Genomic DNA, 26008 nt, shown 5'->3' with positions numbered 1-26008 from the left:
CTTGGGGAATATAGGACTCAGCCTGGGACATCTTCAGGGTACGTAGCTCATCCTGGGATGTCTTGGAGATTGTATGGGGTTAATCCTGGGCTGTCTTGAGGGTATAGAGCTCATCCTGGGATGTTTTGGGATCTATGGTTCTCACCATGGGATGTCTGAGGAGGGTATGAGGCTCATCTTAGGATGTCTTTGGGGTTATAGGGCTCATCCTGGAAAGTCTTGGAGGTCATATAGGTCTCATCCTGAGATGTCTTGTGCAGGTGTAGGACTCAGTCTGGGACATCTTCAGGGTGTGGGGTGTACTGTGGGATGTTTCGGGTGGTATAGAGCTTATCCTGAGATGTCTTGGTGTCTTGAGGGGTATAGGACTCATCCTGGGATGTCTGGTGGGGGCAGTATGGGGCTCATCCTGGGATGTTTTGGGGGAGTATGGGGTTAATCTTGGGATGCCTTGAAGGTATGGAGCTCATCAGGGCTCATCCTGGCATGTCTTGAGGGGTATAGGGAAGTCTAGGACATCTTCAGGGTATGTGGCTCATCTCAGGATATCTTGGAGGTTGTATGTAGTTCATCCTGGGGCATTATCAGGGTACAGGGCTCATCCTGGGATGTTTGGGGGGGGGGTAGTTCATCCTGGAATGTTTTGGGGAGGCAAAGGCTCCTCCTGGGTTGTTTTGGGAGGGGCAGAGGCTCAACCAGGGCTGTTTTGGGGCCTGAGGCGCTGAGGGGACACGGAGCCCTGGGCTCAGCCACTTCCATCCGGGGGACCGATGCTCCCCCAATCATCTCCATGGTACGGCCCAGCCCCTCCGTTTCCATGGTGACCGCGCGACGCCCTACAGCCGCGCCGAGCGGCGGCGCTCATTGGCCGCCCGTGCCGGGGGTGGGCGGGGCGGACGGGGGCGGTGCCAATCCGAAGCCCGTCCGCCGCGGCGGCCCCGCCCCCGCGGGTTAAGGCGCGGCGGGCGCTTCCGGCGCGGGCGGAAGCGGCGGCGATGGCGTCGGGCGGCGGCCGCGGGTCCCGCTCGCCCTCCCCAACCGAGCGTCGCCCGCCGCCCTTCCCTGAACCTCCCGGGCCCGGCGCCCCTGACAGCGACTCGGAGGGCGAGGACATCTTCACTGGCAGCGTGAGTGCGGCAGCACCCCCCGGGGGGCGCTGAGGGGCCGGGCCCGGTGTCTGCAGGCTGCAGCGGGGCTTGGTGAAAACAGGAGGAAACACCCCAAAGCCCCCCGAGATAAAGGGGGGGCGATGGCTCTGGGCGTATGTCCCTGCAGGGAGCCCAGCGCCCCCTCCTCTTGGGGGCCGGGTGGAGGTCGGGGGTGGCTCTCGTGTCTGTGGGGTTGAGAAGGGGCTCGTGTTCGGCTGCTCCTCGTTTCCCCGGGGTTGTAACCTGGCCAGTCCTGCAGAACTGGTGTCCAAGTCCAGGCTGGACGGGGCTTGGAGCAACCTGGTCTAGTGAAAGGTGTCTCTGCCCGTGGCAGGGGGTGGAACAAGATGGGCTTTAAGGTCCCTTCAAACCCAAACCATCCCATAGTGGCAGCTGCAGCTCGGCCTCTTTGCTCTGCAGCTTGTGAGGCTTCACGGTGGGGGGAAGCCCCGTCTGCCTTCCCCCAGCATTGTCAGTTCTGGTCCCCTCGACATCCAGAGGGTCCTGGTGTGGCTGGTGTAGTGCTCGCTGCCCTCAGTTTGGGATTGAGGGATGAACCCCCAGTGCAGTGGGGGTGAGGTGACAGGAGGCATCCAGTGTCCCCTGCCTAGTAGGAGGGGGCTCACCAGTGCCCTACTGGGCTGAAGGAGGGTCTTGGAGGGTTTGGTGGTATTGGTTCAGCGAACAGTTGCTGCATTGCTGTACAAATTCCACGCTGAGGGGGGAGGTGTGAAGGATTTCAGCACCTTTCCTTGTTTCTGACAGTCTCCTGTGCAGGAATTCCAGGTTGCTGAAGTTTGTTGACACTAACTCTGTGCCAGCTCTGTCCTGGTGTTTGCTCCTGGCGGTGACAGGCAGGCAGGAGGGGAGTTAAAACACTGCCTCAGTTTGCTTTCCCAAACTGAATCCCTCCTCAACCAGCTGCTGGCCTCCCAAGGATCAGCATCTTCGTGGAGCAAGGATCTCTGCTAGAGAAGCTCTTCCAGCAGGCTGGAGGCTGTAATGCTGCGAGATTGATTCCCTGAACTCCAGGAACCTCTGCCCACCTCTCCCAGGCTTTTTCCAGCCTGTCTGATCCAGCCAGCAGTGCAGGAGGGATTGGTGTCTGTGGCAGGAGGCTCTCCAGGAACATTCTGCAGTTTCCCAGCCCAGGGAGGCCTTGAGCAGAGTGTGGCTGTGACTATGTGAATCCACTGGGAATGGCCTGGCCAAGCTTCTCCTGCCACCTGCACAAATCCAGAGCGACCTCTGCTCTGCTTCTGGTGCAGCTTGTGCCTGGTGTCCTTGAGCTGTGCTGGTGTTGCCAGTGGCCTGGGATAAGGGAACAAGCCAGATCTGGGGGGTTGTGGAGAGATTGTGACCTTGTGAGGATGAAACTCTGGCACTGCTCTGGGCAAAACAACAGCTGGGTCGTGTGTTTGGAAAACAACCTGGGAAAGTGCAACCCTGGGCCAGGCAAGAGGAAGGTGCTGGTACCTCTGGCAGGCACCAGGTCATGGAGATGGCCTGGAGCTTCTCAGGATCTTTCTTTGGTGAAGAACTGGAGGATGTAATAGGTGGCTTGTTGTGGCCCACCAAAAGGGATGAATGCCATTTAATTTCACAGGAATTCCTGTACTGGAAGGGGAGGCTGGGGAGCTGCAGCAGCTTATCAGGTTCTTAGTGGTGTTGTTGAAGCCACTGTCATAACTAATACTTGGCTCTTCCATGCAACATGGTGGCTTTGCTTGTCTCTCCGCCCTTGAACATTAGGAAAACACTTTCTGGGAAGCAGGGGAGGCAGATCCGCCCAGCTGCCGACATTCATGTGGCTCAGCAGCACTTGGACATCATGCAGTAGCCGGAAAAGAAGGGTTTGGGTCAGACCCAAATATAACTAAAGCTGGACCTCACCTGCCTGTGACGGAATCCCAAAATAAGCTGAGTTGGAAGGGACCCACAAGGATCATTGAGTCCAACACTTAGCCCTGCACAGGACCATCCCTAAGAGTCACACCATGTACCTGAGAGCATTGTCCAAATGCTTCTTGAGCTCTGGCAGCCTTGGTGCTGTGACCTGGGGACACTTTCCAGCACCCAACCACCCTCTGGGGGAAGAACCTTTTTCTAATATCCAGCCTAAACCTCCCCTGACACAACTTCAGGCCACTCCCTTGGGTCCTGTCACTGGTCACCTCTGAGAAGAGATCAGTGCCTGCCCCTCCTCTTCCCCTCCTGAGGAAGTTGTAGACTGTGAGGTTGGATCCCTGTATGACCATATCCTTCTCTAGGGATGCCCCCAAGGGCCAGCTCTTCCCAAAAAAGTGTCAGGCTGGCACGGGGGCACCTCTGCCCGCACACGTGGTGTTGGGGGGTGCTGATTCCGGCCCTGGGACAGCTGGTGTCGTGTCGTGGGCTGAGCTAAACAAGGCCACAGCTCCTCTGTAGCAGCAGATGGAGAAGTAGGAACAGGGTGTGGTGCTTTCATGTCTGAGGAACTAAATTTAAGGGAAACTGGGAAGCGGTTCTGGTAGAAAACTACTTTGTCCTCGCAGAGTGGGATTTGTCTACCAGCTTGAAGAGCTCCTGCAGTGGAGGATCTGTGTGAACCCTCCTCAACAAAACATCCTCAAACACAGGAGGACTCACCATCAAGTGGGTGTTTTGAAGGCTATTTCTTTTGCCACCCAAAGACATGAGCCCGCCTCAAAGAGGAGCTGCCTCAGCACTGCTTTGCTCCGTCAGGAGCAGCGGGATCTGACAGCGTTTCCTTGCTGGAGAGAGTGCCAAGGAGCCTGTCGGTCCAGAGTCACTGCTAATAGAGCTCCATTTACTGCCTGTCAAAGACCCGTTCTGTTCTCTGCCAGGACCTACAGAATAGCACTGCTGTCCCATTCTTCCTTGGAATATCTGTCTGCCTGCAAAATGAAGGGTGAATTGGGATGAGGGATGACTGAGGAATGATTTGGGATGCTGACCTCCATAACAGGAATGCAGGAGCAGCTCTGCTTTCTGCTGGGGTGGACTGGTTGGCATACAAGCTCTCATGTGGGCTGTCTCCTTGTCCCCAAGGCTGCTCACAGCAGCCAGAATGGTCTTTCCTGGTGGGCTGGCACATCCCAGTGACCTGCGAGCTGCTCCTGTTCTGCTAAAAATCAGTGGAAACTGGCTGTGGAGTTTGGTGTGACACTTGGTGTCCTTAACAGTGGCAAAGATGCTGACACTGAAGGGTGGGTGGAAGGGCAGCAGGGTGGGGTGATGAGGAAGTGCCATGTTTGCTCCTCCATCCCTCAGCATAAATGACCTTGTGTCTTTGTGCTTTTAATCCTCTCACAGAGCAATCCCCCGGCCCCGAAAAAGGAATCTCTCCTCCCCGTGAGCAGCCCTTCCAAAGAGAACGGGGTTCATGTGGAGCAGGATGATCAGGACCTATTTGCAGGTGAGTCTGTGTCTGCTGGGTGTTTACTGGGCCACTAGGAGCTTCAGGACTATTACAAGTACTCATCTCAAACTCCTGTTCTAGCCTGCGTTGTGTTCGGGAAGGTTGGAGTATCCTCTTCCAGGTGTCCAGGATAATCATGCCACAGGAATAACTGTTTGGGAGTTGAAGAGGATTAAAAATTGGTTTGCTTTAGTTTTGTTACCTTAAACCTTTGATGGTGAGTGTCTCCTCAGAGTTAAAAGACTTTCATTATCCACCTTTTCCTACCTGTATGCCAGTGCAGGAAGTGTCTCCAGTAGAGACGTGGCTGTTCCCTAGGAACTGGAAACACAACACCCCTCAACAGGTGAAAATGAGGAGGCTCAGACCTTCCCCAGCCCTGGCATGGTGGGACAACTCTGGCAGAGAGTCAGTTTTGGAGACCTCTGCTAAGAGGTGGAGGTTTTTATATCCTCTGGATGGAGAAGAGGCCTGGGAAGGCACCTTCCTCCCAGACTGGCCTGCGTGCCAGGTAAAATCCGGCTTTAGCTGTTCCAATGTGCAGCTCCTCTAGCATACAGCAAGGAGATGATGCCTGGCTCCTTCTGGAATAAGAAGTTCATTGGATTAACATAATGTTCCCCAGCAGGAGCGATCAAATGCTCTTACTGCTTTAAGTCGTGCTCTTCCCAGTGCTTACGGGTGTCCTCCCGATGGATTTCTTTTTTTGCTAATTAAGACTATTGTTACTCCTGAGATCCCATGAACCAGAGAATATTGCAATTGCCTTTCCAGAAACCCCAAGGAGAGAGGCTGACCTTACAAACTTCTCTTGACAGATGCTACTGTGGAGCTGTCCCTCGACAGCACGCAGAACAACCAGAAGAAGGAGGTGGCCAAAGCATCCAACCCTCCCCCCTCGTTAGACGTAGCTGCAAGTTCTTCTTCTAGAAACCCTTCAAAGAGCTATGAAGAGGTGAGAACTGCTCTTCCTACCTGTCCTGCTGGTTCCATACTATCCTTGGCAGGAACCTGTCCGTTTACTCAGTTGCAAACATGAACCTGAAAGGATGTAATTACTGTAATTGCCATACTGGATACCATGACTGGTATCAGTCTGGGACTGATACCACTGGAGTGGAGCTTAGGTCAGACTGGTGACATTCCACTCCTGTGGAAGTGCAGGCTGCTTCCAAAGCTGAAATAGCAAGTGGTGGATCTGGTCCTGGGGGCCTGAGCTGGGACTCAGAGCTTTGCAGAGTTTCACCTTGGGGCTGAGCAGTTCGTGCATCAGTCTGGGCAGATAGCAGTGTAGGAAAGACAAATCCAGTTTGGGGTCCTTGGAATGTGTATCCTGGACACGAGTGAGGAGCTGGAAGGCTTTATAAAATGGCCCTGGCTGGAGTGAGGTGCCCAGGCAGGGTGACAAGCTCACCGTAGTGGTTTGGGGTGGGTTGAGGTCTGGCTTTCTGGTTTTAACTTGCTGTCCCTGTGTGCTTGCTCCAAACAGCTGGAGGAGGAGGAGCAGGAAGACAAATTTGAGCTGACTGTAGGAGTGAGTGACCCGGAGAAAGTTGGTGAGTTACTGTCCTGTACTGCAGAGTGAACACTGTTAAAGGAGCCAGGCTTGGCTGTGGGACCTACTGCAGCTCCAGCCTCTGTGCTGTAGCTCTGGCTGTCAGGCTGTCTCCAAGAACAGACTTGATCCTGGAGGAACTTCTCCAAGACTTCCTCCAGGATCTCAAAGAAATTATGCTGGGAACAGCAAAATGCCTGGGGTGAAAACAAGCAAGGCAGAGGCAGCTTCTGGAAAGCCAGGGAGGCAGGATTGGGGTTTTGGGATGCTTGGGGCCTGGAAATGTGACATGCCTTGTGTGGAGCTGGCACAGGGTAAGCAAAACTCCCTTAACCTGAAACTAAGTGTATTATTCCATGCTCTGGCACCTTCCCTAGCAGCTGTGCTTGCCAGGGAAGCAGCTCTGGCTTCAAACTGAGAAGCAAGAGGGTTTCTATCTATTTAAATAAAGTGGGGGTCAGAGAGCCTTGTGCAGCTATGTGGAAATTCCTGGGATGCAGAGAACCCAAGGGAACACCTGATCCCAGCCAGAGGAGCAGCCTCACGAGTGGCAGGTTGTTCCCACTCCATGGCTTGTGATCTCTGAGCTGGGAGGTGCAAATCAGAGGTAGATTTAGGGGTAACACTGGAGCTCTGAGGATGCCCTTTGGTTAAACTACCAGGTAAACAAGGGGATTTCTGTGTTAGCTGGAGCAAACTCTCTGTGGTGTTCCAGGATCCAGCCCCATCCAGCCTGTCTCATCCTGTGAATAGACTCTTCATGTGGCACACAGCCCCAAATTGTTGGGTGCTGAGCAGAAGTGTGGAGCCGACCCAAACGCTGCCGGCGCAACAAGCGCCCAGTTGTCAGAGCTGGCTCCGTGGGAAGTGTGAGGAGGGATGAGCAGACAGGTTGGGGAGGTGGCTGCTGGGCAGCTGTCTAGGCAGCATGCTGCCTGTGGTTCTATGTGAAATCCAGGGCTCTGTTAGACCCAAAATTGGGAATGACGAGGCAGGAAAAGGCCAGGAGCCTTGTGCTTGTGTTCAGGGCATAGTGGAAAGCGCTGATGTGAATCCAACATCCCGTTTTTGTTTTCCATAGGGGATGGCATGAATGCCTATGTAGCCTACAAAGTGTCAACACAGGTATGTTTAACTCCTCTGTGTCTGATTCTCCATTATTTTTCCATGCATAAAGGCAGCTGGACTGTCTGTCCTCAGCCAAGCCAGCAGTGACCTAAATAAACAGAGGCCTGAATGCCTTGTTCCATGGATTCAGGAGTTATAATCCGCAAAGGATGAGCCTAGCTGTGGAATAGGGTTGGAATCTATTTGAAATGAGACTGGCATTATTTTCTCAGCCAGTTCCCTCTTTGCAGCTCTGGCTGATAGGGATTCTCTGCATTCAAGGGAGCAGCAGGAATGACGTCCAGACACCGGGGCTGTTGCTGAAGGTTCAGTGCCAATGGCAGCATCAGACTAAGCTGACCTGAGCTCAGCACTTGCTGCAGAGCTGCTGCTGTAGCTGGTTTCATGTCAGGACCCGTTCCCCTCAATTTCCAAGAGAAATGGAGCCTCCTGCAGCTGCTGGAGTGCTTTGGAGTGCTCCTCTGGGCTCTGGAAAGTTGTTCCAGCTGCCTGTACCATGGCTGCTGGGCTACAGGCAACCCATGGACTGAAGAGGGGACTAGAATACTTGTTATCCTTAATCCTGCTCTGCAAACACATCCTGAAGCACTGGTGGCCCCTGTAGGCTTTAGGTGACCTGCAGGGGGTCCCTGTTCCTGTGTGGAGCAGGGATGATGGGATTAGGCAACAGGCAGGGCTTACCAAGCAGCCTGTGGCCACACTACCAGCTGCTCAGTTATTTAGTGCCATTAATGATGCTGCTTGCTCCAAGGAGAACAGTTGGGAGGAAAATCAGGGAAAACCTGGGCCAAAACTTGCTCTGTTCCCTCCTGGCCTCTTGCAGAGCTCACGCTGTCCCACCACATCCCAGTGACAGGTAGAGCTGGTAAGGCCATGTGTGCTGGGTGAGATTCCCTGGGGATGTCTGACCCAAATCCCATCTCTCCCCCCAGACCAGCATGCCGATGTTCAGGAACAAGCAGTTCTCAGTGAAAAGGAGGTTCAGTGACTTTCTGGGTCTCTATGAGAAGCTGTCGGAGAAACATGCCCAAAACGGGTTCATTGTCCCTCCGCCGCCTGAGAAGAGCCTCATAGGTGAGTGGTGGAGGTGCAGAGCACAAGCACTGGGCCTTCACAGCTCTTGTAGGTCCTTCTGGTGGTGAGCTCTGTGCCTGAGGACAGGCCTGCAGCAGTCTCAGAGCTGATAGAATCTGCAGAGAAACCAAGGAAAATAACCTGGGTTCTGTGGCACAGACAAAGCTCTGGTTTCCTACTTGCAGCTCTGGGCTGAAAGTCTTGATGGAGTTCACAGATACTTCCACACCTGCTTGGTGTAGAGTAAAACCTCTGTGGTGTCACTGAATTGCTGTTTCACTTGAGTTCAGACCACTGGTTTGCCTCTTTTCTGTGTCAAAACTCCTTGGGTTTAAATTTCCAAGTAGCTCATGCTGATCCAAGGCCTAATTCCTGTTGTAAGATTCCTCTACTATCACCTTGATAGTCTGTAATAAACGCTTTACCTTCTGTGTGGAGTTTTAGAGCAGCTCATAAATCACATCTTCCTTCTGTGCCAGGCATGACCAAAGTGAAAGTTGGGAAAGAAGATTCCTCCTCTGCAGAGTTCCTAGAAAAACGTCGGGCTGCTCTCGAGAGGTACAACCCCAACAGCTGTCCCTGACCAAGGGAGGGACCTCTGAGAGGTCTGGTCTTGCCTGGTGGCATCACCAAAGTCCATGGGGAGGTAGGAAGATTGGTGGGTGAATTAGAACAGTTGTTGGCTTTGATTTCCTGCTTTCCAGTTGCTGTTCCAAAGTAAATACCAAGCATGTCACAGCTCACTCTGATGGCTCAGAGCCAGGTTTGCTGCTGCCAAAGCAACTCCTGATGTGTGTTCCTCTCCACAGGTACCTCCGGAGAGTGGTCAGCCATCCAACCATGCTGCAGGACCCAGACGTCAGGGAGTTCTTGGAAAAGGAAGAGGTCAGTAGCACGGAATAAGGTAGCTCCAGGTTTCTTGGAAGTGCTGAAGGCAATGGTACCTAAGCAGTTAAGGAGGCAGGATGCTGCAAAACTCTGCTCTTAGAGTGGGAATGGGAACTGGGGTGGTGGGTTGACAGCAGGTACCCACCAAAGCTGCTCCATCATCCCCTCAGCTGGACAGGGGGAGAAAATATAATGAAAGGCATAGGGGTTGAGATAAGGGCAGGGAGAGATCACTCAGCAGTTACCTCAGGCAAAACGGAATCATGGAATGGTTTGGATTGGAAGAGACCTTAAAACCCATCTCATTCCCACCCCCTGCCATGGACAAGGACACCTTCCACTATCCCAGGTTGCTCCAAGCCCTGTCCAACCTGGCCTTGGACACTTCCAGGGATGGGGCAGCCACAGCTGCTCTGGACAACCTGTACCAGGGCCTCACCACCCTCACAGGGAAGGATTTCTTCCCAATATCCCATCTAACCCTGCCTCTGGCAGTGGAAAGCCATCCACCCTTGACCTGTCCCTCTAGGCCCTTGTCCCAAGTCCCTCTCCCGCTCTCTTGGAGTCCCTTTAGGCACTGGAAGGGGCTCTAAGGTCTCCGTGGAGCCTTCTCTTCTCCAGGTGAGCCCCCCCGGCCCTCCAGCCTGTCTCTATCTCTTCATATCTCAAAGCAAATTTTTCCATTCCTTTCCAGCTCCCAAGAGCAGTAGGCACCCAGACTCTGAGTGGAGCAGGAATACTGAAGATGTTCAACAAAGCTACAGATGCTGTCAGTAAAATGACCATCAAGATGAATGAATCAGACATAGTAAGTGTTGGGACACCCTGGGCTGTCCCTGTCCTCGCTCCGGAGCCATGTGCCCTTCCCAGCCCCAGCTTTGGGTGCGGGGTGCAGGGAAAGCCCCACGTGTGGGAATCAGCTGCGGATTTACCTTTTCCAGTGGTTTGAGGAGAAGCTGCAGGAGGTGGAGTGTGAGGACCAGCGGCTGCGGAAGCTGCACGCGGTGGTGGAGACCCTGGTGAACCACCGGAAAGGTGACCGGATCAGCACCACGCACTCCGGGGCTTGGACTGTGACAGTCACACCCTGGGCAATGCCTGAGGGGGGTTAGCAGTGCTGGGTGTCCCAGGGACACTTCTGAGTCTCTTCATCATGGGAGACAGAAGTAAAAATGTCACCCCAATTCTTCTGTCCAGCTCCACAAGCTTGGGATGGTGGTGTGGAAGGGAACCCATGTTCTATGGGATCATGGAATCCCAGAATGGTCTGCGTTGGAAGGGACCTTAAAGCTCATCTTGTTCCATCCCTCTGCCCTGGGCAGGGACACCTTCCACTCTCTGGGGTCGCTCCAAGCCCTGTCCAACCTGGCGTTGAACATTTCCAGGGATCCAGGGGCAGCCACAGCTTCTCTGGCCAACCTGGGCCAGAGCCTCACCACCCTCACAGGGAAGGATTCCTTCCCAATATCCCATTTATCCCTCCCTTCTGGCAGTGGGAAGCCATTCCCCCTTGTCCTGTCCCTCCAGGCCCTTGTCCCAAGCCCCTCTCCAGCTCTCCTGGAGCCCCTTTAGACACTGGAAAGGTCTCTAGGGTCTCCCTGGAGCCTTCTCTTCTCCAGGCTGAACAGTCCCAATTCCTTTAGCCCTTTCTCGTGGGAATGAAGGCTGCTGTAGCAAACCTGAGCAGAGCTGATCTTACTTCTCAGTGATCCTCTGGCAGGGAGTGGGGATGTTTTCCTTCCTCTGCATGTTTTGACTGACTCCTGCAAAGCTGTGCCTGTCCCCCTGCTCGGCTGCTTCCCTTCTCCTTGTGGCTGGAAGCTGCTGGCTCTGACCCAGCCAGCATTGGCCCTTCCAACTGATGTCTCCTGGGATTCAACTCCTCGGGCTGAACCCTGGGCTGGGGAGCACCCGGTGCACCCCAGCCCATCTCCTGACTCTCATCCCTTTTCCAGAGCTGGCATTGAACACAGCCCAGTTTGCCAAGAGTTTGGCCATGCTGGGAAGCTCGGAGGACAACACGGCCCTGTCCCGGGCGCTGTCCCAGCTGGCTGAGGTGGAAGAGAAGATTGAACAGCTGCACCACGAACAGGCCAACAATGACTTCTTCATCCTGGCCGAGCTCCTGGGGGACTACATCCGCCTCCTCTCAGTTGTGAGGGTAAGCACTGCTCCTACTCCTTGTACCCAGCTTAGGCTTAGGGATGCCAGAAGGTCTTCCAAACTCAAGCAGAGGGCACACATGGCATGGCTTCTCCAGGAACAGGGAAACTTGTTGGTTGTCCAGGTGAGCATGTAGTTAAGTTGGAAAATTGTGGTGGGTGAGGCCTGGCCATGCCCCCTGTTCTCCAGGGGGGATGTGGAGCAAGTTCCCAGCTTGTAAGTGGCCTCAGCCCTTCCAGAGGTGAAGGCTGAGGCTGTGAGCTGATGACCTGTGATCCAGGTGGTGCAGATAGACCTGCCAAGTGCCTGCTGGGGAAGAGCCTTAGTCTTCAAGTCTGGTGCTCTGGCTTTCCTGCCAGAGGCTGGAAGAAGCAAATCCCAAGAGAGCAGCAGGTCTTGCAGGCTGAGCCCTTCCCACCCCAAACACATCCTGCCTCTGAGCAGGAGTTTCTGGAGGCTACAGAGGCCAGGACACAACCTCCCTTGTCTGCCAGTCCATACTGGGAGCTGTGGGTGCTCCAGAGCAGGATCCAGTCTGTGTTCTGGCTCAGCTTTGGTCCAGCACCTCAGGTATCCCCTTGGCAAGTGTCTCCTTGCCAGCAGAGCCCCTTGGAGCTGCTCTGGCAGCACAGAGCTCAACCTCTGCCCCCTCCTTGCCTCCAGGGAGCCTTTGACCAGCGCATGAAGACCTGGCAGCGGTGGCAGGATGCCCAGACCATGCTGCAGAAGAAGAGGGAGATGGAGGCCAGGCTGCTGTGGGCCAACAAACCTGACAAGCTGCAGCAGGCCAAGGAGGAGATCTCGGAGGTAGGGAATGAGGAGCATGGGATCCCTGCTCTGCTCCTACCCTCCGTGCTCCGGCAGGGGACCTTCTGGGCTGGGGAAGGGATCGTCGGGGCTGGGGAGGACCTCCTGAGCAGGAGGGGCAGGTGTCTATGGCCAAGCTGCAACAAGGGATAAGTCAGCCTTGAGTGGAGCTGCTCATGGTCCCACCTCCCGTGATTTCCCTGCCGAACTTCCTGTGGTGAAGAGGACCCGGAACACCGGGCTCTGCTCCAGCAACACCTCTAACACATCCAGTCGTGGCTACAGACACCATTGGAGAGGGGAGCAGGAGTTCCTTCCCCTGCCCTGAAACAGCACACTTCCTCTCTCCACAGTGGGAGTCCCGTGTGACACAGTATGAAAGGGACTTTGAGCGGATTTCTGCCGTCATCCGCAAGGAAGTGATACGGTTTGAGGTATGTTTGGGGGAGCCCTCGGCCGGGGACGCCAGCCTGGGTCAGCCATGGGGCACCTGGGTGTCCAGCAGTATCCATAAATCCAGACATGTGTGAGCTGGGGCACTGCTGAGGGCTTTTGGCTGAGGGGGCTTCTCCACAGGGTATCTGTTCAAATGAAGGTGGGTGGGCAAAGATCCTCCATCTCCCAGGCCCTTGTGCTGGTCCTCTCGTGAGGCCCCAGGAGGAACAGGAACATCCTGGCAGTTTCTCTTTCAGGAGGGTTTTGGTATTTGATTCAGCCTCATGCCCATCTCTTGCAGAAAGAGAAATCCAAGGACTTCAGAAACCACGTCACGAAATACCTTGAGACCTTGTTAAACTCTCAGCAACAGGTGAGTGGCCCCTGATGTGGTTTTACCTCCAAGTTCAGGCTCAGGTTGTGAACCCCTCAAGTGTGACCCCCCTCTGCAAGTGCGTCCTCAAGGTTCCTGACTCTCTCCCTCTCTCCTCCCTGCAGCTGGTGAAGTACTGGGAAGCGTTCCTGCCTGAAGCCAAGGCCATTTCGTAATCGGACCGAGCGAACAAACCTTTATTTTGCCTTTTTTTGGTTTTTTTTAATATATATATACACTATACCTCCTCCTCTTTTCCACGTGAGCGACCCCTCGTTCCACATGCTGGAGCTGGTAGAGGTGTCACCCCCAGACGAGCAGCTTGCGAGCCAGTAACTCTTCTAACTGTATATTTTTCATTTAGCAACATATATTTTCTTACTGAAGAAAAACTAGTTTCCTGCTTCCAGACCAGACCCGCAGCCAGGGGGGTTATCAAGATCTGGCAAATGTCTATTTTTCAGGCAGGGTTTTAGGGCTCTAATGATTTATCTTACTCCTGCAGTGCCATTAAAATTCTGTAATAAAACTTCTATCAGGGCAAACAGGCTCTGAGTGTTGGGGGTGGGTGCAGGGAGAGCTAACGGCACATTCCGTGGGGTTTGGGGGAGGCAGTGGAGCCTTCCCCGTATTGTGTCAGGGACAAGGGTGACCTTGGACACTGCCCTGGCCACCTGTCCCTGCTCCTGATTAGGCTTTGGCTCTCTGCCCTGCTCCCAGTGGGAGCCGTTTTTAGGATCTGAGCTCAGCAGGGGCTCTGTAGCAGTTCCACTTTGTGGCATTCCCTAAAATCCACTGGGAAGCCTTTGGGGGTGTGATGCTACTGTCCCAATGTGCCCAGGGATAGGTTTGCCCCTCCAACCTCCCCCCAGCCTCCCACGTGTGGATTTCACCAAAACCGATACCCCTTCTGCCTTAAAAAAAGGAAAACGCAGCTTGGTTCTGACTTCCCACTTTCCTTTCCCCTTATCCCTGTAAAGCGGCGTCCCGGCGGCTCCTCCATTCCCCCCCCTCTTCCCCTTGTGCTGGATGTGGGGTCGCAGGACCCTCCCCGGTGTGCTTTGGGGACCGTGTCCCCGCTGTGGGCGCTCGGGGCGGTCCCTCCCCGGCCCCGCAGCCCTTCCCCGCCCCGCGGCCCCCCCCCCCAGCCCCCCGGGCCATGATCGCCGTCTCTATCCCAGCGGCGGAACCCGCGGCGGCTTCGCGCAGCCCCGACAGGGCGCACACGGTGAGCGGGGACTCGGGGGGTGGAGGTTTGGCTGCCCACGGGGGTCCCCGTCTGCCCAAGAAAGGTGGAGGGGGGAGGTGTCTCCCTCTGCCCCGGGGTTTGCAGGTCCCCAGTTGTCCCCGAGGGTTCCCCATCTGCCTCGGGAGAGGAGGTCCCTGCGTGTCCCCAGGGGTCCCTGCCGGTGGAGGGAGGGGGGCCCAGTTCGGGGGTCCCTGGTGGGGGGTCCTCGTCTCTCCCGGCATGGCCCCACGTGCCCTGGGACTGGAGTCCCCCGCGCTCCGGGGGATTTGTCTCCTCCTGCCTCAGGGTTTGAAGGTCTCCAAGTGTCCTCAGGGGTCCCCCACCTGCCCCAGGAGTGGAGGTTCCTGCCTGGGGGGGCACAGACCCTCTACCTTTGAAAGGGGGGTGGTGGTGTCCCTGGTTTGGGAGTCCCCTCTGCCCCCGTGGATGGGGGTTACCGTCTGTCCGGGGAGAGTGGATGGGCGTGTATCCCTCTGCCCCGGGGTCTGGAAGTCCCAAATGTCCCCAGGAGTGACCCATCTGCCCCAGGGGTCCCTGCTGGTGGTGGTGGGGGAGCTGATCCGAGGGTGCCCTCTTGGGGAAGTCCCCATCTCTCCCGGCATGCCCCCACATCCCCTGGGACTGGAGTCCCCCGTCCTCCGGGGGATTTGTCTTCTCCTGCCCCAGGGTTTGAAGGTTCCAGGGGTCCCCCACCTGCCCCAGGAGTAGAGGTCCTGCCTGTCTCCAGGGGTCCCTGCTGGCGAGGGGCACAGACCCTCTGCCTTTGAAAGGAGGGTTCCCTGCTCCGGTCCTCTGGCCCCGTAGGTGGGGGGGGTACCTGTCTGCCCGGGGTGCTCTCACCTGCCCTGGGACTGGAGGTCCCCAAGTTCCCACAGGAAACCCCACGTATTCCTGGGAGGTGTTTGTCTCCCGCTGCCCCAGGGGCTGGAGGTCCCTAAGTGTTCCCTGAGGAGTCTCCACCTGCCCCACGGGCTGGAGGTCTCTGCCTGTGCTGGGTCCCTGCCGGGAGCACCCTCTGCCCTTGAAATTGGGGGTGTTCCTCTGCCCTCTACCCAGAGGGATCCCCTCTGGCCCCAGAGGGGTAGGAGGGTCCCTGTCTGCCCAGGCATGAGCACCCATCTGCCCCAGGCATGTGTGTCCTTCATCTGCCCCGGGGGTGAGATGTCACGAAGTACCACCCCTCCCCACCAGGATGTCCCCAAATGCACAGGAGTGGCAGTCCCTGCCTGCATCCAGGGGATCCCTGCCGGGTGGGGGTGTAGGGGGAAATGACACTGACCCTCTACCCATGGAAGGGATGGGGAAAGAGTGTCCCTGGTGAGAGTGTGTCCCCTCTGTTCTTTGGGAGAGTCCTTGTCACCCCCTCTGCCACTGAGGTGCGGGTGTGTCCTTCCCCTAAGTATCTCGGGGGGGGGGGGGTGGTCCCTGCCAGTGCACTCTCTACCCCTGAACCATGGGGTCCGTGGCCCGAGGGGTCCCCTCTGTCCCCAGGGAGTAGCTGGGTGTCCCCATCTGCCCTTGGGGATGACGATCCTGGGGCAGGGAGGGGAAGGTCCCCCTTTGCTCAGGAGGTTGGATGTCCCCCCCATCCCCAGGGTGCCTCCCTGCCTGAGGTGCCCCAGTGTAGAGGTCCCCAGCTGCCCCCCTGGTCCTTGCTGGAGGGGGTCACTGGGGTGTCTCTGTCCTGGGGGGTCACCAGAGGTTGAGGTCCCTGCCTGGGGACCCTCTGTGTTTGAAAGGGGGGGGATTCCTGCTGACCTGGGGGATTCCTACTGGCCCTTGGTGGTGGTGGTGGTGTCTCCTGTTGGCTCCTGGTTGCCCCTGTTTCCCCCACAGAGGGTTCCCATTGGCCGGGGAGATGAGGTTTGTCTCCACCTGTCCCAGAGTTTGGGGGACCCCAAATGCCCTGTGGCCCTGTTGAGAGTGGGGCACCCTCTGCTCTGAAAAGGGGGTGTCCCTCTGCCCTGGGGGAAGTCCCTCTGGCCCCAGGGAGTTGGTGGGTCCCTGTCTGCTTCTGAGTGGACCCTCTGTCCTGGGGATGAGGGTCCCAGCCTGCCTTGAATGGTCTAGGGGGGTGTGGGGTCCTAACATGTCCACCTGGACATCCCCACATGCTCCAAGAGTTTGGGGGGGTTCCTGCCTGCCCCCAGCGGTCCTGCTGGCTCTCAGGGGTCCTACCTGTCTAGGGGAGCGGGGGGGTAGTGGGGAGAGAGGGGCAGATGGGACCATCTGCCTGGGGGAGTGGAGGTCCCCAGTTAGATCCCCATGGATCCCTGCTTGGGAAGGGGGACACACAGCCCTTGAAAGGGAGGGGATGGGGTCCTTGGCCCAGGGGGTGCTGGGCAAGGGTCCACACAGGGTTCCCTACTGAGGTGGGCCCTCTGCCCTTGTATCTTGGCTCAGGGGTTACCCTGTGGCACCATGGGGTGGAGGTCCCTGTATGTCCTCAGGGGTGTCTGCCTGGGGACATTCCACCCTTGAAGGCACTGGATGTCCCTGGCTGGGGGATTCCCACTGATCCTGGGGAATGGAGGGTGGGGAACCCCTGGTCTGGGGGTTCCCTCTGGCCCCATGGGGAAAGAGCAGGGTCCCCTGCCTGCCCCAGGGGGTGGAGGTCCATGACTGTTCCCAGGTGGGGGGAACCTCACCTGCCTTGGGGAAGGGTGGTTTTTATCCCCGTCCCAGCAGTTGGAGGTCCCCATGTGCCCCTCCCTGGTGTCACCACATGCCCCAGGGGGTGAAGGTCACTGCCAGCCTCAGGGGTCCTGACTGCCCTGGGGTTTGGTGAGGGGTGGGATATCAAACCAACCCCAGGCTGTCACACCTTCCTGATTGATCTGGGAGGGGGTGTCCCATCTGCTTTTGGGGGTTCCTGCCTGCTCCCATGGTGACCTCATCTGCCCCCGGAGATGTGGGAGTCTACCCGAGAGGCTGGAAGTCTTTGCCTGTCCTGGACAGTGGGAGGGGGTAGAGATTCCAAAGTACCCTCCCTAGGTGGGGAGTGTGTGTGTGAACTGGGGGCTCCTGCCTTCCCTGGGAGGATGATGGGGATGGTGAGGATGAGGATGGTGAGGATGATGAGGATGGTGAGGACAATAAGGATAGTGAAGATGATGAGGACAGTAAGGAAGAGGATGATGACGATGGTAAGGATGATGGGGATGGTGAGAATGATGAGGCCGGTGAGAATGATGATGTGAGGCTGGTGAGGGTGAGGCTGGTGAGGATGAGGCTGATGAGGTCTGCCCCCGTTGCAGGTGTTCCGGGTGGAGGTGCTGTGCGATGGCCGGCGGCACACGGTGACCAAGCGCTACAGTGAGTTCCAGGCACTACACAAACGGGTGAGACCCCCTGGCTCTGCTGGAAGGGGACACAGAGAGGGGACATGAGGAGGCTCAGCCTCATCCTCCCTGGCCCATATTGCCCTGATGTCCTCCACACTTCATCCCAGATCAAGAAGACCTGCAAGGTGCCCGACTTCCCCCCACGCCATGTCCCCCACTGGATGCCCAAAGCGCTGGAGCAGCGCCGGCAGGGCCTGGAGCTCTACCTGCGGGTGAGGTGCACGCAGCGGTGGGGTGGGGTGGGTTTTTTGGGGTGCTGACCTGTCCTGGGCCACGGTAGGGTGTCCTGTACCACAACAAGGAGCTGCCCCAGGATGTGCTGGACTTCCTGAAGGTGCGGCGGTGCCAGCAGGACCCCAAGGCCAGCAGCCCCTCGTGAGTAATGAGTTCTGCCGGTACCAGGGTTATCCCGTACGGCACTGGGATCATCCCCCTGACCTGTGTGAAGCACCCCCAGACACGGGGTTGGGGATGATAGGGACAGGCTAGGGGCTGATATCCCCTCTCCCATGGCAGCAGACTCCTGCCTTCCCAGCGCCCTGTCATCGGCTTCTGCTCTGATCCATACGTGGGGCCAGGTGACACTGGTAAGGAGCAGGACCACGGAGAAGGTCCCCAAAACCTCCAAAAGGCTCTCCTGGGTCCCTAAAAGATGTTTTTCCTTTAATGGGGCTCAGGAGGGAACCAGCTGCTCCAGCTCCCCCCTCTCCTTGCAGATCTGCTCCCCAACACTGTCCTCACTGGGGTCCTGCAAGGCCTTTACCTCCCCCCGAGCTGCAGCCCTGGCCAGGCAGTGCCTTGAGCCCCTGGAATGCCAGGCTCCCAGGCACCCACCCAGCTCCCAGGGTTGCAGTGGTGAGGAAAGGATCCCTGTGGTGGAAATGACTCCTCCCCACTGGACTGGGGCAGGAAAACTGGATGGGAGGACCCAAGGGGACGGTGGGAGCCACAGCTGCTCTCCCACCACCATCCCACCACCTTTTCTGAGAGAGTAGGAGCTCTGCCTTCTTCCCGATATTTTGGGGTTGTGGTTGGAGCCTTTGGATGCAGAACTGTGCTGGAAAACCACTCTGCATCTGGGCTTTGGTGCAATAAATCTCTTGGATTTCACTGCCTGGCAAAGTGCTGTGCTGTGGAATTCTGTGAAGCAAACCTGGGGCCAACTGTGGCACTGCTCCCAGCTGGATGGGATGCGGAAGAAGGGAGATGGAAGGCTGAGGGCTGCACACAGGTGAGGGATGGGAAGGGATCTGCACCCCCCTGAAGGTAGGAGAGAGGCAGCTCTTTAAAAAACACATTGGTCACATTTATTGGAGCATGTGCTTCTTACAAAAGTGATGGAAGAGGAGCCCGTGCCCCATCCCACTGGCTGGGAGAGGGGCCTGGGCAGTGGGACACAGCAGGACCCCGTGGCTGCTCCCCCGCCCCAGGAGCGGGGCAGCCCCAGGCCCGTGGCCCCTCATGCCCCAACAGGTCCCCGGTGCTGGCCCTGCCACCCCACTGGTCCCTCACTCTTTGGCGATGGCAAAAGGCTTCTCCACCTCGATGGTGCCGCAGTCAACGATGGCAACATCCTTTAGGGGCTTGTCCCGGCTGTCGGTCTTCGTGTTCTCCACCTTCCGCACCACGTCCTGGGTGGAGGAGAGGTGTGAGAGTGGGACACACAGGCAGAGCCAGCTTGGTCAACCCCTGTCCCTCTCCAGGTGCCTCCCAGCCCATTCGCCTGCCCAGTCCCTGGCCCCCTTTTCCCCCTGGGTCCTCACCATGCCCTCCAGCACTTTGCCAAACACCACATGCTTCCCGTCCAGCCACGGCGTCTTCACGGTGGTGATGAAGAACTGGGAGCCGTTGGTGTCCTTGCCAGCGTTGGCCATGCTCACCCAGCCCGGCCCGTAGTGCTTCAGCTTGAAGTTCTCATCAGGGAAACGGTCCCCATAGATGCTTTTTCCTAAGTGTGGGGACAAAAAGCAGCGTTGGGGTGATGATGGTGGTGGGGGAATGAGCACTTCCACAGTGGGGATGAACACCAATGCCACAGGGAACCATGAGCTATGGGCTGCTGGAGGGAGCTGGAAGCCCCTCATGAGCTGGGCAAGGAGGGTCATGCCCCCAGGGACCAGAGCAGGAGGGTCCCAGCACCCCAGTTACCCCAGCACCCCGCTCTGCTCTGAGGCCAGGTCTCTATGAGCTCCATGTCCACTCATTCCTCCACTGCTCCAGCTCCACACTGGTCCCAGGGCAGCCAGGCAGGTGTTGGGAATGTGGCTTCTGCTTCACTCCCAGACAGTGGCTGGATCCATGGGCTGGCATGGGCCAAGTTACCTCCAGTGCCATCACCGCGGGTGAAGTCTCCTCCCTGGATCATGAAGTCCTTGATCACACGGTGGAACTTGCTGCCCTTGAAGCCAAATCCTTTCTGGAGGTGGGGAGGTAGAACACGGAGTGAGGCAAAGGGATGGCCCAGAGCTCCCTGCACCCAGCACTGCCCCAGGTCAGTAGGAGCCTCCCAGGGGCCGGTGAGGCCCAGGGGGCCGTGGGCCCCTCACCTCTCCGGTGGCCAATGCCACAAAATTCTCCACTGTCTTGGGCACCGTCTTGCCAAAGAGCCCAATGACAACGCGGCCCACGTCCTCCTCCCCGATCCGCAGGTCGAAGAACACCTTGGGGGTGCAGGAAGGTTAGGGGGACACCAAGGGAGCCACACTCACCTTGTTGGGCCAACCTGGGCCAACCCACCTCTCAAAAGTCCCACTTATCCAGTCCAACCAGGCCCAAAATCTCACTGGGTCCGGTCTCCCCCGCCTCCCTGCCTGCATCCCCTCACCCCACAATCTCAGCTGGGCTCCTCCAACCCAGGCCTTCAGCCCAGGCCTCTCCCACCCCATCTAGGCCCCCCTCACCCCACGGCCCTTCCTTCTCACTCCAAGCTGGGCCTCCCTCACCTCAGCTCCCCCCAAGCTGGGCCAAGTTGCCCCCAGGCCTCCTCCGCCCATCCCAGATCCCCCTCATCCCAGGTGTCCGCCCCTCCCAAGCCCTCCTCCCTCACGGCCTCCCACCACACCCTCCCCTCCCTTCCATCCGGGCCCCCTCAGCCCCAGGCCCCCCTCACCCCAACAACCCCGTCCAGGCCTCCCCCGCCCCATCCGCGCCCCCCCCGCCGGCTCCGGCCCGGCCCCCCCCCGACCTTGGCGGTGACCTTGGGCCCCTTCTTGCGCTCGTCGGCGCGGGAGGCCGCGGGCAGCAGGAGCAGGAGGGCCGCGCCCAGCGCCGCCGCCGCCACCAGCACCTTCATCCTGCGCCGCTCGCAGCCCGGCCACAGCGCCCGCCGCGCCGCCGGCATCCGGCCACGCCCGCCGCGCACCCCCACCCGCGCCGCGCGGTGGTACCGCCCTCGCTGCCGCCTGCCCGCTCCGCCCGCCCGGGCGCGACCAACAGCGGCCGCGAGGGGGGGGGAGGTGGCACCTTCCGGCCGGGCGGGGCGCGGGCAGCTGCCACGTTGCCCCTCGCTGGGCGGCCGCGGCGCTGTCAATCAATAGTGGGCTGGCGGATGATTGGACGCCGTAGGGAAGAAGGCGGGAGAGGGGCGGGGCCGAGGGGGTGACGGCGGCCAATGGCGGCCGGAGAGCGGAGGGCGGGGTGTGAGGGCAGCCGGGGCTGGTGTGTCCCGGTGTTCCCCCCCCCGAGGCCCGTACATCCCCCTGGGCCGGTGTCCCCAAGGCCACTGTGTCCGGTGTCCCCCCGAGCCGGTGATCCGGGGCCGTTGTGTCCCTGGTGTCCCCTGTGCCAGTGTCCCCAGTGTCCCCGGGTCCAGTGCCCCCAGGGGCAGGGGGACACTGAGCGGCCAAGACAAAGGAGCGCTTGATCCCCCCGGGAGGCCGAGCCGTGCCCCGGTGCAGCCAAATGGCTGCGAGTCAGTGTCAGTGAACAGAACGGCGTTATAAAGATGCCACCCGAGAGCCAAACAGCACCTTTGGAGCAGGTGTCACTGTCCCCACACAGGGAGAGCACTTGAACGATGTTCCCGTGCTTGGAACCTGCTCTACGCTGGGATCGCTCTTGGGACACTTTTTTCCCCACTCCCTAGCCTTAAATGTAGCTTTTTTAGTATGAGCTCTCATTGCCTGTTCCCAAAAATTGGTTTTTGGGATACGGGTGCTCTGGCAAGGATACGAACCCCAAGCATCTCCTCCCTGGCCCTTAGAACCTGCGACTTCACCTCTGAGGTTTGTCTTTTGGGGGACTGACGCTGACCCAGACCTGACACTAAATAAAAACGTAATCCCCACATATTCAACTAACTCCAGGACTTGTAATCACAGATTGGTTTGGGTTGGAAAGGACCTTTAAAAGTCCAACTCCTGCCATGGGCAGTGACGGTGCAAAGCTGCAACTCCTGTGTGCTTCCAGCCTGGTCACTCCTGCTATTTAAGAGGAACTTGGGCTTCTCTCACTCCCTTTTTCAGTTTTTATCCCACAGCCTGACCCACTCTTCAGTCTTGCCAGGGGAAGAGGTGAGGCGGGCAGGTCCCAGCACCCCTTTCCCTGTGGTCCCTCTCAAGGGCTGCCCGAGGACAAGGCATCCCATTACCCAGGACAGCTGAACTGCCAATGTGCAGGCACAGTGAGAAGGGAAATCAGTGCCACCACACCTTGGCCAAGCTCTGTGGGGCCAAAACATCCATGGCTCAACACGAAGTTGTTGAGAGGGTCCCGCCAGGTCCCACCCCGTGCACTGTCTCCTCCAAAGAGGGCTCAGTGCCCAGCAGAGCCAAAGGAAGACAAAACACAAGCGCTGTGCTCAGGCTGAGGTAATAAATACGTCTATTCATGGAGAACAATGCAGCAGTGCAATGTTTTATTGAAAAAAAAAAATAATAATCATCTCACTTGATACCTCAGAAGACTGCATCGCAACGTTGGCGGGCTGAGCCGCAGAGAGACACGTCGGAGACCAGCCCAACCCCCAGGGAGCCCCCAGAGAGCCCCCTCCCCTCCAACCCCAGGGTTTCTCCGCTCTGACCGCTCCCAGCAAGGAGAGGAGGGTTTGCCCAGGTTAATGCCCTGCGTCCTACCACAGCATGGCTGGCTCAGTCTGGCTGCATCTCCTCATCACCTCTGAGCTCCCTGGGGACAGCGGTTCCCTCAAGAACGGAACTTGCTGTTAACTTGCTTTATTTGCCTTTTTTTTTTTTTAATTTTTTGTTAAAAAGCCACCCCACATCTTTGCCCTTTTTTTTTTTTTTTGAAGAGTCCAACGTACGATTATAGTGCAAGAGGGCTTGGTACAAGTGAGCATTACCAGCATGCCGTGGGGGGACAGTCCTCCCCTACAAACACATCATTGTAGGATTAAAAGAACATCATATCTCTGGAGAGAAGCCGTAGTGGGTCACTATGAAACAGCTTTCAAACCAACCCACTTAAAACCAAGGTCAGGAAAATTTCTAAACAATCAAATACATTCACTTAAAAAAAAAAAACAAAAAACAAAAAACTGAAAGAAACCAAAAACATTTAAGAACAAAACCTGTTGAGATGGCCCTTTTCCCCCCCGCCCTCCCTCACCCTGCAAACACTTACATATGCTGCAACTACAAGCTGCTCCTTGAGTGGAGGCAGCAAGGAATGACCAAACACGGCAGGAGATGCAGAAGGAATCGAGTTCTGGTGACAGGCACTTAGTGGGGCTTGGGAGGGCAGCAACAGAAGTGTCTCAGGGCCTGGCTCCATCTGCAGCAGGCAGGGCGGCTCCCGAGGAGCTCCCATGCCCATGGACCCTCTTCCCAAGACGCCAAACCATGGTTTCCTACAGCAGAGAGGGGAACACCTGTGCCAGAGACATGGGGCTCCTGGGAGCCCCTGGCAGCAGAGGAGTTCGGGAAGAGAAAGGTGGAACATGGCCACGGTCCCTGTCCTCCCTCTGGCAGGAAGGGACGAGAGGGTGAATGTCCCGGCAGGAGGTGAGGAGTCCCCTTCCTGCCTCCTCCCTGCCCTGGCCCACAGCACAGCTGGAGGAAAGCGCTTTGCAAAGGGACAAAGGGGTGCATGTGTGAGCTGAGAGCTCCTTGGGATAAGGCATGGAGAGAACATGGCCAAGAGACACCCCGGGGGGATCCCGGTGAGGAGCGAGGCCTTTCTGCTCTAACCAGTGTCCTGCCTGTCTCAGGGATGCACGAGGAGCAAGCCCAGAGCTCCCTGCCTGGGGTGATCTCCTGCCCTCTATGCCCACTTCTGCCCAGCCTGGGGAACTGAACCTCCTGGGAATGCCACTCTGTGAACTCCAAGCTATGCAGATCATCATTAAAACAAATAAAAGATAATGAGATCTAGTCTCTCCCTTTCCTCCCTTCATGCTCTCCAGGATTTTGGGGTGAGCCAGGCCCGAGTTTATGACAAGCAAGTCCCTCAAGTGAACAGTCCCTGTCTGGTCTGGTGTCATATATCGAAAGACTAAGTCCAAGGAGCTTATTCACAACGTTCCCAACAGCTGCTCGAGTTCTCCCACAGCCCTGCCACCTCTCTGGGAACCCCTGGGCAGCCTCAGCCTCCTGTGATTTGGGAAACACTGCAGCAGGAGGCAAGATTTCCTTGTTTTTATGGGTGTGCAGAGTGCCCCAAGCCCTTTCCTTGCTATTGGTTTGGCTCAAAGTGGTGCAGGAGAACCGTGGCTGCTCCGGGGGGTGGGACGGTGTCCCCTGTGCCTGGCCCCGCGCTCATGGAGAGGACATGAAGGCTATTCCAGTCAAACCTATCTGACCATCGGGAGATGGGATCAGTGTTAAGGCATGAAGTATCCTCTCCCTGCCAGGGAAGCTTTGCTCCTGCTAAGGTGTTCTCACAGAAGATTCACAACCACCCCACAGAGGGATTTGGGAGGGCTGCCTGGCTGCCCACACTTCGGGAAACGGCTGCTTCCCAGGAACCTCAATCCAGATCTACCTCTTAAACCAGCACAAATTCCTCTGGCTCAGCAAAGCCGATGCCACTCCCTCCTGCCAATGCCGGGTGACGGCCTCGCGTCTCCCGGCCAGCTGGGTCAGGCACGGCATAGGAAACCATGGAAGGGACATTCACCGGCAGCTAGGAAGGGTGAGTGGAAATTCAAGTATGCTTTCCTCAGCATGCACCCCAAGGCGGGCGTCGGGAGCCCCAGCCTGGCACGAGGATCCTGGACATCCCCACTCGAGGGCATTCTGTGCATCCACCGTCTTCCCCGCTGGATGTCTGCCTGCGCTGGCGCGGCCACGGAGAGATCCACAGATACAATGTGCATCTGTAAATGCTAAAAATAATAAAAAGTGCAACGACGTCAGCTTCTTTAAAACAATCCACATTGCTCTGTTACCGTCAGAGGAGGGAGGTGTCAAGGGAGCCGGAAAAAAAACCCTAACTGGAACAGTAGATTGCAAATTTCTCACAGCTTGCACATTACAGTGTAACTGTTCCCAAGGAGCCGCAGAGGGAACCTGTCTCTTCCTGCTGCAGCGGTCAGGCCCTTCTCCCAGCAACTCTCCTGCCTGCCTCACATCCTCCTGCCCTCTCGACAGCCAATCAAGCCTATCGGATTTCTTCACTTAATTAAGGAGGGAGGAGGAGATAGAGCGCAGGGGAGGGAGGGGAGGAAAGTGAGCAGGAACTAAGCACAGTCCTCAGGTTTGCGTGAACGATGCCTTCGCCGTAAACAATGGGAAGGAGGGTCAGCCAGCCAGCCCCCCTCCCAGGGCGACCAAGACCTGAGCCAGCCACAGTCCTGGTCCCAAAAGGAGCTTCAGGCTTGGAGTGAACGAGGGAGACCATTCAGCAGATCCACCCCAGAGTGGTTTGTTTTGGAACGTTTTCTTCTCTTTTTGGTTTAAAATGTCACTTGGTTTTGTTTTTTTTGTTTCATTTTTTTTTTGTTTTGTTTTGTTTTTCTCTCTTCCTCCTCTGCCTCCTCCTCCTCCTCCTCCCCCCTAAAGAGAAGCCCCTTCCAGTGATTCAGGGCAGGAGCTGCAGGCGCGGTGGTTCCTGCAAGGCCCAGGAGGCACCGGTCACTTGTGACGCTGAGCCGTCTTCTTCCGTTTCCTCTTAAAGAAGCAGCAGCACCTGGGACACAAAGGACAAGGAGAGTCAGCCCCATGCCCGGCACCAAGTCCCGGCAACCCCAGAAAGTCCACACCGCCCCGGGGTCCCTGTGTTGGCCACATGCAACAGCACCTCTGCTCGCCAGGCCCGGACACACCTTCGGCCCCTGGAATGGTCAGCAGGGGCTGGTGGATGGTGATCCCACCAGCCCAGACCGGGAGACCACCAGCGAGCCACGTGGTGAGAGGATCCACCACCGGGCCCCTGAGCCGGCCGGGCTTCTCCCTCCCAAGGCTTTACGGGGGCAGGAACACAAGGAGCCATCTGGGAAAGCAGTAAAACAGTATCCAGGTGCTCTG

General features: G+C 57.4%; 4 protein-coding genes across 8 annotated transcripts in view; 2 read left to right on the top strand and 2 right to left on the bottom strand.

The window, feature by feature from the left end:
* The first annotated feature begins 979 nt into the window (after window positions 1-979).
* Window positions 980-13537, top strand: SNX1 (sorting nexin 1). The gene is made up of 15 exons (XM_027698126.1): window positions 980-1127; window positions 4464-4566; window positions 5388-5524; window positions 6059-6125; window positions 7206-7249; window positions 8185-8326; window positions 8806-8884; window positions 9136-9211; window positions 9909-10022; window positions 10156-10249; window positions 11170-11375; window positions 12041-12184; window positions 12538-12618; window positions 12921-12992; window positions 13118-13537. The coding sequence occupies exons 1-15, from the start codon at window positions 996-998 to the stop codon at window positions 13166-13168; spliced, it is 1542 nt and encodes a 513-aa protein (XP_027553927.1). The 5' UTR covers window positions 980-995; the 3' UTR covers window positions 13169-13537.
* A 600-nt stretch (window positions 13538-14137) lies between these two features.
* Window positions 14138-18707, top strand: SNX22 (sorting nexin 22). Of its 2 annotated transcripts, none has more exons than XM_027698123.1 (6): window positions 14138-14220; window positions 17499-17582; window positions 17693-17797; window positions 17866-17960; window positions 18105-18172; window positions 18302-18707. In XM_027698123.1, exons 1-6 carry the CDS (start codon window positions 14152-14154, stop codon window positions 18385-18387), a joined length of 507 nt encoding a protein of 168 aa, XP_027553924.1. In that variant the 5' UTR covers window positions 14138-14151; the 3' UTR covers window positions 18388-18707. The 2 variants fall into 2 exon arrangements, with proteins under 2 accessions (XP_027553924.1, XP_027553923.1); XM_027698122.1 differs by having other exon boundaries at window positions 18102-18172.
* Window positions 18708-18867: 160 nt separating this feature from the next.
* PPIB (peptidylprolyl isomerase B) lies at window positions 18868-21037 on the bottom strand. Its single transcript, XM_027698121.1, has 5 exons — window positions 20770-21037; window positions 20132-20245; window positions 19908-20001; window positions 19349-19533; window positions 18868-19216 (listed from the first exon to the last, which is right to left on the bottom strand). The coding sequence occupies exons 1-5, from the start codon at window positions 20923-20925 to the stop codon at window positions 19094-19096; spliced, it is 672 nt and encodes a 223-aa protein (XP_027553922.1). The 5' UTR covers window positions 20926-21037; the 3' UTR covers window positions 18868-19093.
* A 1388-nt stretch (window positions 21038-22425) lies between these two features.
* Window positions 22426-26008, bottom strand: part of CSNK1G1 (casein kinase 1 gamma 1) — an 82228-nt gene continuing 78645 nt past the window's right edge. For all 4 annotated transcript variants that reach the window (XM_027698116.1, XM_027698119.1, XM_027698117.1 and 1 more), the window contains one exon: window positions 22426-25670. In XM_027698116.1, coding sequence (XP_027553917.1) covers window positions 25616-25670 — 55 coding nt within the window. In that variant the 3' untranslated portion in view covers window positions 22426-25615. The remainder of the gene's footprint in view (window positions 25671-26008) is intronic.

This window comes from Neopelma chrysocephalum, unplaced genomic scaffold, assembly GCF_003984885.1.
Source record: "Neopelma chrysocephalum unplaced genomic scaffold, ASM398488v2 Primary Assembly neopelma1_124, whole genome shotgun sequence".
NCBI lineage: Eukaryota > Metazoa > Chordata > Aves > Passeriformes > Pipridae > Neopelma > Neopelma chrysocephalum.
This window is presented reverse-complemented; position numbering and strand designations above follow the sequence as displayed.